The 19,203-nt window shown below is 33.2% G+C and overlaps 2 protein-coding genes across 2 annotated transcripts; both read right to left on the bottom strand.

The window, feature by feature from the left end:
• Window positions 1-5,347: 5,347 nt before the first annotated feature.
• Window positions 5,348-15,109, bottom strand: LOC118753809 (pickpocket protein 28-like). The gene is made up of 9 exons (XM_036488682.1): window positions 15,032-15,109; window positions 14,804-14,966; window positions 12,714-12,914; window positions 9,682-9,790; window positions 9,477-9,628; window positions 6,504-6,708; window positions 5,847-6,435; window positions 5,622-5,767; window positions 5,348-5,548 (listed from the first exon to the last, which is right to left on the bottom strand). Exons 1-9 carry the CDS (start codon window positions 15,102-15,104, stop codon window positions 5,348-5,350), a joined length of 1,839 nt encoding a protein of 612 aa, XP_036344575.1. The 5' UTR covers window positions 15,105-15,109.
• A 1,337-nt stretch (window positions 15,110-16,446) lies between these two features.
• On the bottom strand, window positions 16,447-19,090 carry LOC118753808 (pickpocket protein 28-like). Its single transcript, XM_036488681.1, has 4 exons — window positions 19,040-19,090; window positions 18,805-18,953; window positions 17,926-18,698; window positions 16,447-16,754 (listed from the first exon to the last, which is right to left on the bottom strand). Exons 1-4 carry the CDS (start codon window positions 19,088-19,090, stop codon window positions 16,447-16,449), a joined length of 1,281 nt encoding a protein of 426 aa, XP_036344574.1.
• Window positions 19,091-19,203: the final 113 nt, after the last annotated feature.

Raw genomic sequence — 19,203 nt, 5'->3', positions numbered from 1 at the left:
GGATCATTTTATGTTACCATAAAAGCTAACATAAATTAAATTCCAGCAAATTGGCATATAAGAATACGCATGCATACATACATACTTGCAGGCATATGTATGCATATGTGTATGTATGTAAGTACTTATACGGATTTATAATTCAGCAGTCAATATGCAAAATATTGCCCAGAAAATAACGGCCTATTGCTACCCTTTATACAATTAAACGAAACTTTCCGGTCAGCAACAATGAACTCAAATCTCTTGGCGTCAGGTGGTAGACAAAAGCAAATATAAACGGAATTTCTTCAGCGTTTAGCTACACGATTTTTAAATGCGTATGAGTATATTTTTGTTTACATTTAAAATAGCAGCCTACCTGCCGAGAATTGAGGAAAAGTGTGTGCTCGTCAGTACTTGCAGGCAATTACTTAGTTACATATCATGCACATATGTACGTATGTATGTATGTATGCACAAATGAATAAACCATCCTCTTATGCTAGAGCCTAAAATAATAGCAGCCGAAAATACGTATGCTTAGATATTTGAGTAAATTACAAAAATAAAGAAACTGAAAAAATGATTTACGAAAGAAAATTCGCTAACGCCGAATTTCCACTAGGCATTGAAATGACGAACAATTTTCTACCATGAAACAATGGAAACAGACCTAAATACTTTTACTTTGAACGTTCTGGCAAAGGATTTTGGTGGCAATTCAACTTACGATTATGATAAATATTCGCCGGATTTGAGGCCGTCAGAACCACAGTAGTCGATGTAGATTTTTGGGGAAAAATAGAGACGTTGCCTAGAATGCATAACTAGAGCGATAACGTTCATAATCAGAATAACCTTCGAACATATTTATGAACTCGTAAATTTAGTGAAAAGATCTAATAAACCATTTTAAACATATGTAAATAATAATTGAAAACTTTTTATGAAATATTAGGTTGCTAGCTCATTACTATTTCCACAATTCTACATTTAAGGCTAATGGCGCACGTGATGAGCATACAATAAATACATACATAAGTGGCGGCTATTTTCAGAGAGATTTCGCCGATTCGATAAGGTCACAATGGCATACATGCATATGTACATACATTAAATATGACAGATTAACCGAATATAGGTACATTTTAACATATGTAATTGTGTGCATACATTCGGGTGGTCAAAAAAATACCACCGGAAAATCAATAATAATATTTAACGGTGCAGCTTTTGCGGTTTTTTCGCAAAATTGCTATAGCATCGTTGAAAATAAATATATGTATATATATTTTTTGAATAAGAAATATAAAAGAAATAAAATTATGACGCACACTTAAATTTTAATAACTTTTTTTTCTAATGTGTGTGATTTGCTTACGGACACATAAGATACTTGTAAAACATTATATAAGGAGGCGTACTTCTTGTTTTCGTACGAATGGAAAATTTTAAATTTTTGTATAGAAAGTGATAGGAAAATTTGACGATTTTCGATTGGTACGAGAAGAAGAACACGGTCCAACATTAGCGGTTTTGAAAAAGTTGTTAGTAAAATTTTGAAATTGAATAAATATGCATCGTAATTTTGTTTTTAAGAATTCTGAAGCGGATTAAAAATAAAACGGATCTAAAAAAAATGTTTTCTATTTTTATCATTAATATATATATGGAAAATTTCAAAGCACCGTCGACACGGTTAAATATTAACCGGCAAGTACAAAAATCTAAGTTCGGGCGGAGTAGTTTTTACCTTTACGAAAACTACCGTACATGCTAAGGGTTTACCCCTCATTTAGACTTAATGAGATAAATTTATATATGTAGTTATAAGTCATTTCTTTCCATTTTCCAAAATTTTATCACAAACGTATTTTTCGCTATATAAATACTGATTTATCAAAGATTTCGTATTTCTTTAAATTACCGTTATATGGGATGTGGGCGTCGTTATTGTCCGATTTTTCCCATTTTCAATACCATCCGTCCTACTCCCCAAAGAAGTGCACGTACCAAGTTTCGTTAAGATATCTCAATTTTTACTCGAGTTATCGTCTGCACAGACGGACGGACAGTTATGTGAACAAAGGTATTATACCCTTGTGCACAAGTGCGCTCGGGTATAAAAAAACGGCTCTCCTTCTTTTCGATATTCTTCAACTCTGGATGGTGGCTGGTAAAAAAGTTGGGCCACCCTAATGTACATGCAGTTTACCCGTACATACATATGTATTTTCATTTATATATAAACTAGTGTATGTACATGCATGCATATAGCAAGTATTCAAGCTGTTTGCTAACCACTTTGGATTCCTTAGCGTTTGAGCTTTTGTGCGGCCTTTCCCTTCACCTTAAGCGCTGATGTATGTATGTACATATGTATGCTCATACAGAGTGGAAAACTTTCTAATCAAAGCTGCGTAACTATTACTATGGCATACTCACTAATTGGGTGTCAATTTCGATTTGACAGGCGATAATATCACTGGTGCATTGTTTTGAAAGCCATGGCCAACGCTGTGACCAAAATGGAACAATATGGTTGCAAAATTTTGTATTTATGTACATATACATATGTATATGGTATACCATTATATGTAGATATACATACATTTATACTCCCAGACATATGTACATACTTATGTACAGCCAGTATATGCCAACAATGCAGGGTAATGTATTATATCGGAATGATATGTATCTAAGTAGTTTTTAAATAGATTCGTCACCTCTCACAACCTTAAAGAAAAAGCTGATGAATGAAGCGCTATACAAAAAGGATCCATTAAAAATGTTCAATTCGTGTAGGATGACTCCAGAATTAGCAGCAAATGAATGATTTGAACTTTGTTTAAGCATTGGTTATATGAAGACCTTGAAATATATCCGAATCCGATTGTAAGGTGAAGCCAGCAGAGTGTACGTGCAAAATTGAAAACAACGCGTTATTCAAGAATAAACCCAGGACGAATAAAAAAAAGCTCGATTATGGAAAACAGCCTACTCTAGAACAATCATCACGGGAAAATCTCGAGTGATTGCTTATCTTCCAGTCTTGGACCAATTGATCTCATCATTGACTAACAGAATATCTGCTTGCGAATGGATTTGGATTTTTTATTAATCTGACATCCATGGAACCCGGTGAAATTTAACTAAAAGCAGGAAATCTAGTCAAAGTTTACCTTGAAGATTTAGAAGTGGCTTTGGCAAACAAGTTAGAAACTGTCTGCTTTTTCGTTTCATTTTCAAAAAATGCAACCAGCATCAATTGAACGTTTTTTTTTAAATCGCCTCATTGTAGGCACTTCAAAGCATACTCGGCGTAGTCTGGCGCATCCTCCAGACAATGCTTCCGGAGTTTTTTGCGGTCTCCGACTGATGTACCATTACCCACAGTACCTACCCACTACTTTTTGGACCAATAAACATTTTTTTCTTCGCTCTCACTGAGTTGCTTCAGTAATAATTAAATGTGACTTAAAATGGGAGCAAGTACCAACGTTTCCTATGGTACCTTGAACACGAAAGTGGGACAAAATATGACTAATTTTCTTAATTTTCTATAAAACGTTTATTAAAAACTTTCCAAAAATAGCATCAATGTCATTATTTTGAGTCCCCTAAGTTTATTTTCGTCTACAGTAAATAGCACACCCAAAAATACCAGGTAATTATTCATTAATAAATTTTACTTTTGATAAATTTTTGATGCGTAAAACGCAAAACTTTCGTATATTTTTTTCTGTACTCAGAAATTAATTGGCGATTGTAGTAATTTAAATTACAATTTAATTAAGTTCATGTATGTATTTTGGGTGGTAGTTTTTTTACTATTTCCATATAAAGAAACCAATTAATTGTGTGAACAAAACTACTTAAATGATTCACTAAACTAACATAATTCAGTCCATTGGGGTGGTTCAAACAAAATTTTAAATGCTAAACTCTCACACCGTACGATTTTTCTAAATGGAAAAAAAGGAATACTCGTATTATTTTGTTTAAAAAATTTTATACATATAAACTAGCAGACCCGGCGAACTGTAAAACACTTTGGTGCAACATTTTCCCCAACAATTCACGTTCACGATTACGGTTTGGTGGTTGTCAGAAGGCATATTTACATTGCCGTCTTGAATAACCTAACCAAAGTGTATATCCATGAAGTTCTGAAATTCATTGGCATTGCACAGCTCGATTAATCGCACAATGAAAGAACTTTTTCTCTTCAGTCCCTGGCAGCAACAATGATCCGGTTCTTTTGTGAATCTCTCCTTGAAACTGTATAGTAAAGTAGGTGGATGAGTATCGTTGCTCTACAGAAATCCAATATGCAATAGACTTATTTCAGTCGAAATACCCTAAATGCCTTATTAAGGAGATCAATGGTTCTAATGGTTGATTTAACGGGGGTCATTTGAGATTGACCCCTGGACAACTCAATCCTGGTGTCTTCGAATGAAGCTTTAACCCACAGTAATATTGGCAATTCACGTCCATTGGGCCAATCGGTACTCGTAGGAGATCGACATAAATACTCGGCCGTACAGGATGCAGATGTAATCGACATTCACGGCACTTTTTCTCACTTGAGGATTTTTAGTAATAACTTGACTCCAGTACCACCCGGCGTCTCTGTTTTGTAATAGTATTATCCTTTCCAATATATGTATATAAATCTCAAATATGAGCCTTTTTTAGGAATAGTTCGACTCCCGAGACACTTGGCGCGCAAATTTCTTCGCATAAATATTTCCCGTTACGATACCAATACATTTATCGAATATAAGCCAGATCGGATCATAAGGCTTTTAATAATAATTAATTTAGAAATACCTCTAAAAATGGATCAAAATAGTTTCTTAAAGAAATTTTTGAAAAAAATCACCTCAGATGACAAAACAGTTTACAGAAATGTGAGCGTCAAATGTTTAACCATACATAGACATTATGAAGATGAAACCATTAATATTCTTAGTGGATCTTTTTTCCAAAATACATACATATATATGCAGCTTATTAAGATAATAAATCCAACCTAATCAATTTTATCTAACTCAATTCAGTCATGGTTTCAAAATCAAGAAAAATAAATCTTTTGATATAGGTAATCATAACCACATAATTTAAAAACATCCAAAGTGAATTATTTTATGGTGCAGAAAGCTGTGAGAACAATTTATTTTATGTTTACTTACTTAAGCAAAATTTACTTATGCAAAACATTTCCACTACAACACGGCAAACAAACATTTACCAAAACATCAGTGCATACATTGTTTGGGTGCTTAGGAAAAACAAATTTTTATGCTCTAAATTAATTATGGATCATCCATATTTTTGCCCTTTTGTAATTTCGCCTTCACTCCAAATAGGGATACAGTTGTGCGCCATCATCATTATTATTAAGTTGGTTATTTTTATGATGCAGTAAAATATGATTTAAATTATTTCGATAATTTTTATGCTTGATAGCCTTCGTTTGTTCCGTATCATTCTGCCAGAACCTTGAGCTGCCATCATATTTTCCCGGTCGGACTCTGCATTTAATGCTATGCAACCACTGAAACGATGAATTATTTCATTAATCAAGGAAATATGCGCAACGCCGAAAAAGAAGTACTAAAAAAAATTACTTTCATGTGCTTATGGCGGCGACGACGACGTGACACATCCACGGTGCGGCTAGCACAGTATGGACGTAAAGTGACGTAATAAATAATTTCGATGATTGAGAAAACGCTGAATCCCATAAATAGGCCCAAAATTCCACCAGTGCTAGCTATGCATAGGAAATAAGAAAAATTTTGTTAGCACCATTTAAAAAACAAGAAAATTAAATTTAGTTCGAAAAAACGTACAAACAAAATCTGTAAATCCAAACATTTCCGACTTAGTTGTGGTGCGTAGTATATGCGATAGATAATAAAAATTAACTATAGATATCTCTGCGTAGTTGGTGGCATCGCTGAATAGATCAAGCGGCAGGTCATCAAAGGTTAAGAATTTTCCCGGCGTAATGGTGGTCGCAGTGACCATTGCTTTGTAGCTCAATTCAAAGCATGCTGGCCAACAACTGGAGCAAGTCAATTTCTTATCTAACGATTCGATTTTCGTCAGCACCTCATTCGTGCACGCGTTGTCGTTGGGCCCACAAATGCGCGCTGAGCCATTAATGCGAGGCAAATAGTAGAGTACACAATCACATTTGTCAATTAAAATTTTCGCCTCGCACTCAATTTCGCAATTCCTGCGCGAGTACGTTCGGTAATAGGTTAAATCGCCCTCATCGGAGAAGAGGCAACGACGACGCTCCTTGTGTATGGCGCGTATTGAGGGCACAGCGTTCTCATAGATGGGCTCAATGGGTACACGAGCTTCACGTCCGGCCGTCACTAGGAAACCATAATTGCTAACCCTTGGCAGCTCGGCGGGATTATGTACCAGAATCTTATGAGGATGTTGAATGAACAATTTTTTACGGGACTGGGGAAATTTATTTTCTACTCAAGACTTACCTTAAATCCGATGCTTTTAGATTTTGTGCAGTAATACTCCAAGGCAGAAGAGTTCAAAACAACAGTCAAACCTAAACGACTTCCGGTGCCACCAGGCATACGTGGGTAGAAGTTTTTAGGCAAATCACCAGCGTAACCTCTTTCTGGCGTCCAGTATATGGGTACCAAATGGTTCGAAGATTTCGGCGAGATGCGATCATCCTCGCTTGAGTGTACAGAAAAAAAAAACAAAAAACATTTTACAATTGGGTGATTCACAAGGCGTCATTTAGGGAGTTCACAAGGTGTTGTCTGTTGTCGTAAACTTTAAACGGTTCAAAATATGTAAAGATCGTTGCAAGATAGCATAAAAGTCATTTTATGAATTTTCACAGTGTTAAAAAATAGTTGATTGTAGTTTCAAGTCCTCCAGACATTTATATAAGCTTTCAAAGTTTACGACATACTACAATGCGACAGTATGCAACACCTTGTGAACTCCCTAATTGTAACTGGACATACATACATTTTTTAAAGGTTGAATAAGTTTTTGAGTGTTACATAAAATAAGATGTACCTTAAATGTTAACAGAACTGCTTGAAGAATTAGCAACGATAAAGAGTATCGTCGGTATGAGAGGTATGATATAGGGTGATAAAAGGGTGATGCAGATCTTTGAAAGCAATTATTTGTGATACGTTAATATTTTACATAAGTATATTTTTTTAAGACAATTACAGGCTTTGGTAAACTTAGTCATGGAGCGATACTCAGTTGAAGAACCCGTAAAAGTGATAAAAACGTTAATGCCGATTTTTCGAAAAAATCATAGTGAGCGATAAAGCACATTTTTATCTAACGGATACGTCAACGAGCAAGACTGCACCCTTGCAGAAAAAATTATGCGCCTATAACGAGTCACTATTGGGTGTCGGTTTTGGGCTGGCGGAGTCATCGGACCATACTCCTTCGAAAATGATGCCGGCAACGCTGATACGTTGAACCGTAAACCTTATCATGATAAACTTTTCATCTCCTTGATGAGAGGACATGGACGGTGCCACTTTCCACACAGCGCATGAAACAATACTGAATCATCCTATATATTCTTCTTAATTGGTTCGTGAGAAACTATGATTATTCTCAACCCAACTAAATATTAATGCTATTTGTGCATTTTTCCAAAAAAATACCGTTAGCTACGTATATCGAGTATCTCTTTTATATTAAAAAGAAAACAAATTCAGTAAACCGAAACAAATTAGATGCTCGTTTTTTTGCTGCCTGTTAACAAGGAAGTTCTGGCAACTTTTTCAACTCATTGATTCATTGATTAATTTTTCATTAGTGCAATGAGACTTTACATATTTTATAGTACAATTGTCATTATATTAAAAATTAAGTAAAAACTAACATTAACTCACCACAGCCAATTCCGGGAACTATGTATGTATCTTGAAATCTCTTTTCTGTCTTTCGAAAGACTAATTGAAAGATCTGCTAACTGGGAGGTCGTAGCTTTCTTCTATTTGTCTTTTGGCAATAACTTTTCTAAAAATTATATCAAATTAAAAAAAAATATATGCATTTTAAGGCGAATTAAAAAAAGCGAGAAATAAATTTAAAAAAGAGAAAAAATAAGCTAAATACATTTCTAAAAATTTAATTAAATTAAAAGTCGTTTTATAATAATAAAAGCTAATAATTAAAAGAAAATTAAATAAAACAAAAAAGTCAATAAAAAAGAGAAAAACATAAATTGTTTTTGTTTCCAAAAATGAAATTAAGTGAAAAAATATCTTCCTTTTAAAAAAAAAAATTTTAAATTTCGAGAAAATGAAATTAGAAAAAAATTTAAATAACTAATTAAAAAAATATACTTAAGTTTCTAAAAATTAGTGAAATTTAAAAATGTATGTTTATGACAATATAACCTAAAAATCGATTGAAAACAGAAAAAATTATATTAAAAAACCGAAAAAACTTTTTCTACAAATTATTTTAAATTTAAAAAAAAAAATCTGTTTAAACAAATAAAATCTAAAAACTTAAAGAAACATAAATTATAAAAGAAAAACTAAATATATCTAAAAAGAAAAAACACAAAATACAAGTTTCTAAAAATTAAATATAAATCTTTTTATATCTTTTTATAACAACAAAATCTTAAAATTTTACTAAAAATAAAAAGACAAAATTAATGAGTTAAAGAATACGAAACAAATTCCGCTTTTTAGGTCTCGGGTCTCTGGAATGGCTCGCCAGTGCTTTGCTCTTTGTAGTAGCGCGAATAATAAAATGATATATGTATGTACATCTCCATTTGGAACATGCTCAAGTGCTTTCTGTCAAAACCAATTTCCACCAATAATTTAATAAAAAAATATTTAGAAAAAACTGCATTCAAACTTTTTCTATAAAACCACAAATAAAATATTGATCACTTTAGACCATTTTGGACGTCAAGGTTTAAGTTTTTTTTTTTGTTTGGAAAAATTTACGAACTGTTTTTTTTTTTAAATTATCTACTTGTTTGGCCATAATTAATTTTTGCCAAACAAATTTACCAATTATCCTATAGTGCAATGTCTTAAAGTTGTAAAATTTTGCTGTATAAAATAATAGTTTCCAAATATTTTAATGTGTCTGCAAATGTCCTAAGAACATGTTAAACGTTATTTTACGTTGACAAATTTAAGACTTTACCGCATTACGGCGCGTGGCATACCTTAAGCATCCCCTACTTTGTAACTTTTTGGTTTCAAAAGCTTAAAATAATGTTTATTTGCGGTAAAGCAATGAAACTGTTAGTTTGGCTTCCGTGCGTTTTTCCGAAACAATTTTTATTTCTGGCATCTTTTCGAATTTGCAAAAGGTAAATTTTTTTTATTCTATCTGAACCTAAACCCGGCTGAAGCTGAGTGTGCAGAGGCGCTTGCTATTATTTAGTGGGTTCAATGTAATCAAATGTTACCTTTTTAGCTTTCACTTACCTATAATTACGCAGCATAAAATATGGATCCAAAGCATTAAAAGTGCAACACAGTCCATCATCGGTTAATGCCGAATTAAAGATGGCCGAACAATTTTCCCGTTTTGCGCCGAAGCTGCAGTACAAGAGCATTTCTTCGCACGGTTGAGCAACCTACAAATTATGAAGAATAGAAACGAGACCAACGAACTTTCATTTCGAATTACCGCGTTCAGTATGGCCTTGAAATTTCTCCAAGTACCGCGTACATTATACCATTCGCCCCTCTCGTTCTGTCCGCAAAGACTCATTAGCAGTGAATAATTTAAATTTTTTCTACACAAGTACGTATGTAAATGTTTGTCATTACAGTATTTACATTGGATACCCTGCAAAAAAGGCGACTAAACCACAAAGGAGCTTGCGACTAATTCTACTTTTGGCCTTTTATATGGAATGAAGTGTTCTCGTTTGTTCGAGCGTGTATTACGAAGAGATAACTACAAGAAATCGCTACAAGAAGAGCGATAGTAGGTTTTTTTTTTATTTAATACAATAAAATCATAAAAGTTCGAACCGTACAACTCGGGCCTGCTTGACAATTTCTGTGTTTTCTATACCAACTTAATATTTCTTAAGCTAATGGGTCGTTCTTAAAAAACATGACCATTCTGAATTTTGTAATTTTTAAAAATTAAGTTGGCCAAATATGTTTATAATTGGCCTCATGTGGTTACGGATGGTATCAATAATAGGAATCCATAACCAGCAGTATTTTTTTTAATTTTTGGAGTTTTTGGAGTTAATAAGTCACAGAGTGGACCGGTAACAGAGGGGACAAATTAACTCAAAAATACCATATTTTAGCTTTTTATTCGAATTTTGGAGAATTTATTTGTCCACTTAATTAATGTACATAAAATATTTATAAAAAAATTATAAAATAAATAAAAAATCACTTTACTCACCGTTTTTCAACAGTAACAGAGTTGACACTGAATAAGGGTACGTACCCGGCATACAATTGGGTTCCTTACTCAACAACGCACTAAACAAGACTGAACAGTTCAAAACACATTTTGTTGATTTTAGCTAAGTTATGATGGAGAAGCATAAGAGAAATATACGCGTCATAACGTTTAACAAACATTTTTCAATAAAATGAGTGGACGTAACAGAGGGGACCAAAACCTGGGGACACAAATTTTCTTCATAAAAATTATACAAAAAAATTATTTTTCATCATTCTGTTCTATATATGGTATTAATATACACAAACTGAATAACAAAAATTGTAAATATTATTTTTTTTCAATTTTATTTCAACTGAAAATAACTATTAAATTTTTATAAATTGGCTCGGGACACAGGTTTTTGCTAAACCTTTGACATTGAAAATATTTTTTAAGTTATTTTCAGATAATTAATTATTTTTTTTTTATAATATAGTTACGTAGAATCGATAATAATTTATAAAAATGCAGATATTTTTCTATTTTCTTTTTGAAGAAACAAAATATAAAATAGTAAAGTCTGGGGACACCAATTGGTCATGTTTTTTAAGAACGACCCTAATACACTGAGAAAAGAGTTTAGTTACGTCAACTAAATATGTTTCTCTCAAAATGTGCTTAAATTATTACCAAAAATTGGTAGAAAAAATTTGGGTTGCTAAAATAGTAATTTTCTTTTCATTTTGGTAGATTTTTGTTAAAGTATTTGGTTTGAAAACCAATAAAACTTTTCGTTCCCGCTTTATTTTGCGTGGTTATCTTAATATGAAAAATGGCAATTGTTAAATAAAAAACCACACAATTTTAAAAAAAAGCAGCGGAATTTTTTAAATACGCATTGTTAATAATAATAATAGATTGGCGCTTACACATATGTTAGTGTTTTGCCGAGCTTCTCCTCCGATTTGTGGCGTGCGCCTTGATGTTGTCACACAAAGCGGAGGGACCTACAGTTTTACGCCGATTCCGAACGGCGATTGTATTTTTATGAGAAGCTGTTTTTCATGGAAAAAATACACTCGGAGGTTTGCCATTGCCTGCCGAGGGACGACCGCTGTTAAGAAAAAACTTTTTTTTTGCACATTGCTAGTTATACTAAAATTCCATGGGCTATAAAACTGTATACCCAAATTCAGAGTAAAAAATTCGAGCTTTAGCCGAAGTTTTTTTAATTGTTATTTTCTTTTTAAGCTAGCTGGAGCACTTAATGTTTATTAGTGTTGGGCAGTGTAAAAACCGAAAGTACTCTGAACTGGATTCTCAAAAGGATGGTCTGTATCCGATTTTCAAAAGTATCGGTACTGGATACTTCAAAGCACTCAGTACTCACAAAAGAACTCAAAGTGCTACGAACTTAGAAGCATGATAAAAATATAGTAAGGTAGAACCGCTGAGAGTTACTTTTAAAATTCTTGACGTTTCCAAACAATTTAATTTTTAAATTTACTCACAAATTCACACACACATTTTCATTTTCAATCTCAAGCAACAACAATTTTGAACAGTTTCATTTTTTTTCTTTTTACTTTTATATGATTTTAAAATGTAGGCAAACTTCAAAAAAAATCATGGCCGACAAACTGAGAGAACGGTTCTACCTTGCTATATTTTTATCATGCTTAGAAGAACTCGAAAGTACTCAGTACAAAAAAATACCCTATTCCATTCATCACTTTGACACATGTACTCAGGACTGATTCAATGTACTCACTATAAAGTGTCGAATAGTTGCTTAAAAGTACTAAGTTCTATTTTAATTTACCGGTATTCAGAAATGATTGTACTCAATTTCAGGTTTTAATAATTTTCAAGTACAATACGTGTACCCAGTACAGTCAGCCATCCAATTGCCGTAATTTGAGATTAATATATTAATTTGAGAGATTTGAGAGAGAGACACGAAGCCCTTAATATGATCTCAAATACCATATCATAATTAAATAAAAAGTTCCTTAATAAAAAATTTAATTTTTTTTTTTGGAAATAACTAAAAATCGGAATAGAAGTATAGATTTTGTTAAACTAACTAAAAAAAGTTATTGGTAGATATATTCCAGATTTGGTAGATTTTTTTTCAAGTGGATGGTAAGTATTTTTTTTCGCAACCCTGGTTATAGTCACATTATTTGCTAATGCACTACTCTCTTTATAGAATAGTCCCATAATTTTTGCAGGGTATATCTACATACATACATATATATATAAGCAAATATTTATATATTTTTTATGAATTAATGCATTCTTACTCAGCAATGCCTTGTACTTTGCTCTTTGATGCCTGGTTGAGATTACAAATCGTTACAGCAGGAAAGGGAACATCACTAGCTAGCGTTTCTTTGGCGCTTGTCGAAATTATTATCGGTGTAACGGACCATTTCATGTAGATGTTAGAAATGAAGTAAGAGGATAATATAATTACAGCAATAAATGCAAAACCGAAAAATGCTCTGGAACGAACAATAGTAAAACGTTAAAAATATTAGTCAGTGGAAATAACGAATGAGGCATCAATCGAGACACTTGTAAGAATATAAGTACAGAGCGGCGCAAAAACTATCATACGATTTTTCTTTGCTGTCAAAAAAATTCAAATCCTATTACCCTTTTAGTAGCATATTGCCTGCTGAGTAGAAGGTCGGCCTATCTCGGCAGGAAGTTCGAAAACGTCTTACCTCAGAAAACTCAGACTCAGGGGACGTCAGATCGGGCGATCTCGCGCCAACAGAAATCCCTTAATTGAAAAATCAAACGGCCTGGAAAAGTCTTCCGCAATAAATACTCCGCGTTCTGGTACCGTATAAAATAAATTTCGTTCACCGCGAAGTGAAAAAGTTTTAGCGTCTTATAAGGTATCCCTGTAGCCGCCGTCCCCTTATAATGGACTGCTTCTTTAAAAATAAACATTTAAGAAAACAATGTTAACACTGCCTATTTTTTCAGTGACTTTCGTGGTTTGGTTAACGAACTACGTAAGGTGTGTATACGAAAAAAAAAACTGATCGGTAAAAAATTGGTACAAAGTCCAAATTTATTGACTAGTAACAAAAAAAAAATTGTATTCTGAGAGTGTATAACTATGAGCCTTCAAATGCTAATCTAAGTACTTATTTGCTTATTTGGTTTTGGAGTACGCCAAAGCTCGAAGTTTGGGATTAGCTCCCTTCATTAGACATTGCACATCATTTCCTATTAAATTCATCCACTTTTTGCAGTTCTTATAATATTTTCAAAACAATACCCTTTGTTTTTGGCCACAAGCGACAAGCTGATGTCTGGAGTCGCGCAATAGTTTTTCAATCGTAAGTATTGCTAGCTCAAGGTAGCTGACTTGGAAAAAGTTAGAATTCTTCAGTACTAAACAGCGTGCCAGAATGTAATAACCTTCAATTGATGTGGATTCCGAAATACTGTGGCTTTCTTGGTAACTAACTAGGCTGGAATCGTCACATACCATATCGTATTACTCGTCACGTAAAAACACATTTTTCTTAAATCCCATTCGGCTTATACGGCTGACGTGTCGCGTAATTTTCTTTCATGTGGTTTTCTATCCGTGAACGGATGTTACGATTCTGGCCTTGGATTCATGGTAAAGCGAGTGTCTTAGGATCGTCTACTAGGCCAAGTATGGCAATACCTTACCAGTTAATGAAAGCCGTTGTTGCAAAAGCCCTTCTCAAACAGAGAAGTAAGGAGTCGCGAGCTTTGTATTCGGCTTAATACAACTTTAATCGAACCAGTCTAACTCGAATAACGAAAAGCCAAATAAAAATCCGGATATGTAAATCTTAAAGCAATGATATGAAATCCTATCTGCTACCAGCTCATATTTCGTCTAAAAGCGTTTTTGTAATGCGGTACTTAAAGTACGAAGTAGGCGAGTTTTTGTACCTTTCTAGGGTAGAAAATATAAAATTGTATAAACATTTGTATGTATTGGAATTGGTCAAATGAAAAGTATTTCCTTAAAATTTTCTAAACTTCACCACTATAGAAAAATTTGCCAAAAGCATCGTGGACTATATTTTACTTATATATGTACTTAGGTTAATACAAAAAAGTTAAATGCAAATCTATTGTAATAAGCAATAATCGCCTAAGTCGAAAAACCTGAATTCGAGAAAAAACGTTTTAAACATTTGGATTTTAAAGTTAACCTTATGACGATACCAAAATATTTTCGTCTACAACTTTTTAAAAAGCCTAGCTAGCAAGATGGAGGTGTCACAAACGCATGGAATAGTAGTTGCAGAATATACAATTAAATTTTTTCTTAAGTCGACCTAGGCGGTTATTGCTTCTGATCACATAAATATTGCTACACAAAGACACTCACCTTTCGGGCAATGTTATTTTATCTTCGGCAATATACTTTAAGCCATGCAATGTTGTATTTTGCAAATAATATTTTAGGCTCTTCTTTGCGGCCTGCTTAGAACAGAGATGTTCAAATTCAATTTCCTCGCTCGAGCAGTCGCTGCTCTTTTCCTTTGGACGAGCTAAAAATTACATTTAAATGCTTAGAGCATATGTATTTTCCAGTGGCACTTTTTTAACAAATTACCAAAAGGTTTCGATTTTTCTGCAGTGAATTTTGGTTTCAACTGGACCAAGCGATCTTCTGCGTAAATTTTCATGTTGCGTCAAAAGCTGCCAATTCCTAAATGTAATTAAGTGCTTTAGCGTTGCTATATTTTAAACACCATATATCCATGAGTGTATGTATGTATGTACATAAATATGTATGTATGTATGTATGTATGTCAGGCATTAAAAAGTTAAATAACTGTTGAGGCATCAAAAATCATGTTGACTGAGAGCAAATACAAAATCAGTTATAGTAAGTGTGCAAAATGTTTGCGAACATGCGATTCGAATAGTAAATTTTCATACATACATATGTATGCACATTAGGGTGATCCAAAATAACTAACCTAACGAATCTACGGTGTTAAAAGGACCTATTTACAGAGAATAAAATTCTCCATTGGGGCATTTGAAATTTTCCATGTAAATAACATGAACATTTTTTTTTTCATTAAAAATGTTATAACTATTGCACCGTTTGAGATGCAATTTGTTTCTAGGCATAATCTTGTAGAGCATTAAATTCTCTCAATTTTGTTGGGTTAGCGACGATTAAGTGTATTAAATATGTATGCTATGATATTGCTATACAAGGTATAGCGTTGATGTAAAATTATAATCGAACTTTGACGAAAGACGAAAAACAATTGGAGTAAACTGAATTTTATTAATAACACAAAAATAATAATTTATGCATAAAAATGCAATACCAATTAAGAAATGGATTAAAACTCTTTCTTCTCTGACAAATCTAGTTCGAAATAATTTTCTACTTATTTTGTATCATTTTAGTGTAAGTTTCTTCATTTAGCAAGAAAGTTTCCAATCATAAAGCCTTAAAACTGCATATTTCTGCTTTTTTCGACTTTCAATGCCTGTAAGAATATACATTTTTGAGTCTATACAATCGACTCTAAGACAATTCTTTTTTGAGAATTTAATGTCCTACAAGAAATTGCCCACTGACACCTTTTAAAATTGTAATACAAATTGGTTCAAATAGGAGAATTTTCGTCTTAATAAATAGTTAGTTTGGATCACCCTAATGCCCATCCATACGTATTTAAGTATATGGCTTGGTATATTTTGACTGAACGTATGTACATACATACGTACCCATGACTGTTAAAACTTGATGAAACTCCTGTGTAACCCTCCTTCCGCGCTTCCTTCTGTGCAGTGCCATGCTCGGCTTAAATATTTTACAGGATAAATATTAGAATTTGACAAACAAACGCGATATCATCAATATAAGTTGACATTTACTGTTGCTTTGTGTACACTCTTTGCTAAGTACTCAGCATATTCGAGTGCAAGGATATTCATTTCAAGGACAAGCTATGTGATTAGTGCTGCTAAGTAATTATTGATAAATTTAGATTTGGTTTCTTTCTACTGCATTTGTTCTCCATTTGGATTTGGCAAACTAAGGTTGCCAGCATTGATGTGCCACACTTTTCGTGGTAAAGCGAGGCTCTTCTGTGTTTTTAATTTGTACGACGGTTGCTTGTAAGGATTCACAAAACGTGTTTTGGGTCGATTAGCTAATCGTAGACATGGTTTGCGCAAAAAAACTTCCTTTTCCGAACGTTTCTCTGAAATCATCGAACGCAACGGGCGCATGCAGATGTAATAGATGAATTCGGCCAACGAAATGAAACTGAAGCCGAAGAAAATGGATATGAGACCACCAATGCTGGCTGGAAAAATATAAAAGGGATTGGTGTAAGTACTCAATCTTGGCTTGAGAAGTAAATATGTGCTTTTACATATGTTTATATTTATACATAAATAACTTAGTATCTACATACTTTTGATACATTTTGATAAGTGATTTTATTTCAATTTCGCACTTCAAATTTGCCTTATATAGAACGCATCTTCCTTCAGTCCACAGCAAAGGAATTGATTACCTGTTCTATTCCTTAAACGCAATTTTAAATGTTTTCCTTAAATTTTTTTTAACTTGATTTCATTTTTGGAAACTTATTTGATGTATTTTTTTAAATTAAATTTTTTCAATTCTTTGATTTTATTGCTTTAAAAAGAAAAAGAACTTACTTTCATTTAATTTTTATAAACGTATAAATTTTTTTTACTTTTATTTATATTTTTCGTACGAAAAATTACACTGCAGATGGCACAACGCCGAAACCGGTTTGTGTCCACACCAAATTTGACAAGGGATAACGGAAAATCGTTCCGAAATACAAATACTCCTTCCCTGTCGGAAACACTAACAACGAAAATTATTAAATTTTTTCCCATTTTAATTTAATTTTCTTTAAATTTTGAATTTTATTTCATTTAATTTTTGGGAACTTATTCTATTTTTAACCGACTTCAAAAAAGTAGGTAGTTTATCAATTCTTCGGAATAGATATTTTTACAAGCTTTTATTTCATGTATGTTACGGCATAACTTTGAACCACGTGTACTGACGGCTGAACCGATTTCAATTCTGCAAAAAGTACTTTTTTGGATCTTCTGGAAGGTTTTTCGATAAAAAAAATCCAAAACTTCTTGTTATATTGTTGCCAAAAAATTAAGCAAGCTGAGACGTCACGAATTTCCCGCTACTATTCTTGGCCCATGTGTGAGGAGGGTTCTGCTCTTTAGTCGTTTCAACTTTTTTCGCATTGATTTTTGAGAATGCTGTCCCACGCATTTGTTTTTTTTCTCATTAAAAAAAAATAAAAAATCTGAAATTTTTTTATATGGAAAAAATGCGTAGGGCAGTCCGAAAAAAAAAATTCTCAAAAACCAAGGCGATTTTTTAGAGATTTGAAATTTGCACATTATTCGACTAAAATTTAATGGGCTATAAAACTGCATACGTAAAAAAAATACATAAGAATACTTTCTACTTACACAGTACATCAATCGAACCGAAGTAAGGCGCCTGCTTCGTACACTCATACACACCTTGTTTAAAGTAAAATTTCGCAATAGCAATATTATCCTGCACATAAGCAATACTCATGTTACTAAGTATTGGACTATTTATATCTATTCCAGTATCTTCGAGCTTAGCTGAATATGTACTCGTACTGTATCGCTTCCGAACGCAGTTGGGCCAACATTTATCACAAGTTCTACTTGCTTTAATATTTACGAAACAATCGCTATGTTTTTGGGTGCAAATTGCCAGTTTCGAATTGTATGAAGTCAAATAGAAAGGCTCACAACCGCAACGCGATCGCATATTTTCCACTATACACTCGTATATACAATTATCAGCGGTATAATGTGCAAAGAATGTTAAGTTGTACTCATTTTCAAATATGCAATTCCTTCTTTTCACATCCAACTGACGCAATTTGTCTGCTGAAATTAATTTACGAGGCGTAATGCGTACTACAGTTTCAAAACCAGCCGATAGCAATACACCCGTTTCGTGTACGGTTGGCTCTTCGTGCGGATCATGTACGGCTATTTTGAAGCCAATACTATTTCCTGACGAGCAATAATACTCATCGCTTTCTACATTTAGAATGATATTTAATCCGAGTGATTGGCCAATACCAACCGCCCTCATGGGATAATAATATTTGGGTAAAGGCTGCTGATAGCCCTTTTCCAAACTCCAAGCCACTGGTTTGAATTCAGGCGGATATTTTACGTTAAAGCCAAATGCTTTGGAGCTGTGTCAATAAACAAATGGAAAATGTAAATGAAATAATTATAAATACAAATAAATAAATGTACAGCGTATCTATATTCTTGCAAACTTCTTCAAAACAAACTGACCCATTGACAAATTGAAAGACAGGATCCAGACTATTGAAAGTGCAACAGATCCCCTCATCCCTTAGAACTTGACGAAATATTTGCGAGCAATTGAATTTATAACCACCGAAAGTGCACTGAAGCAACATTCGTTCACAGGATTGAGATACCTAAAAATAAATTTTACATATAGAATTATTATAATTATACATACATATTTATTATTGTGATTATCCTTCTTCGTTAAATATCTTACGTTGAAAAGTAAACCACCAAATGTATTCCAGCCGTAAATAGTATCCTCCATTATAGTATCCGCTTTTGTTTTGCAGAGTCCGTGGAGCATTTTATACTCTTTTGAATACCTTTTGGAAAAAAAAAGTTGTAAAAATGTACATTTCGGCCATTCTCGACATTTGT

Source organism: Rhagoletis pomonella, unplaced genomic scaffold (assembly GCF_013731165.1).
Source record: "Rhagoletis pomonella isolate Grant_MI unplaced genomic scaffold, Rhpom_1.0 Rhpom_scaffold_02874, whole genome shotgun sequence".
NCBI classification, from domain to species: domain Eukaryota; kingdom Metazoa; phylum Arthropoda; class Insecta; order Diptera; family Tephritidae; genus Rhagoletis; species Rhagoletis pomonella.
Note: the sequence above shows the minus strand (reverse complement) of the source record. Positions and strands in the feature narration are given on the sequence as shown.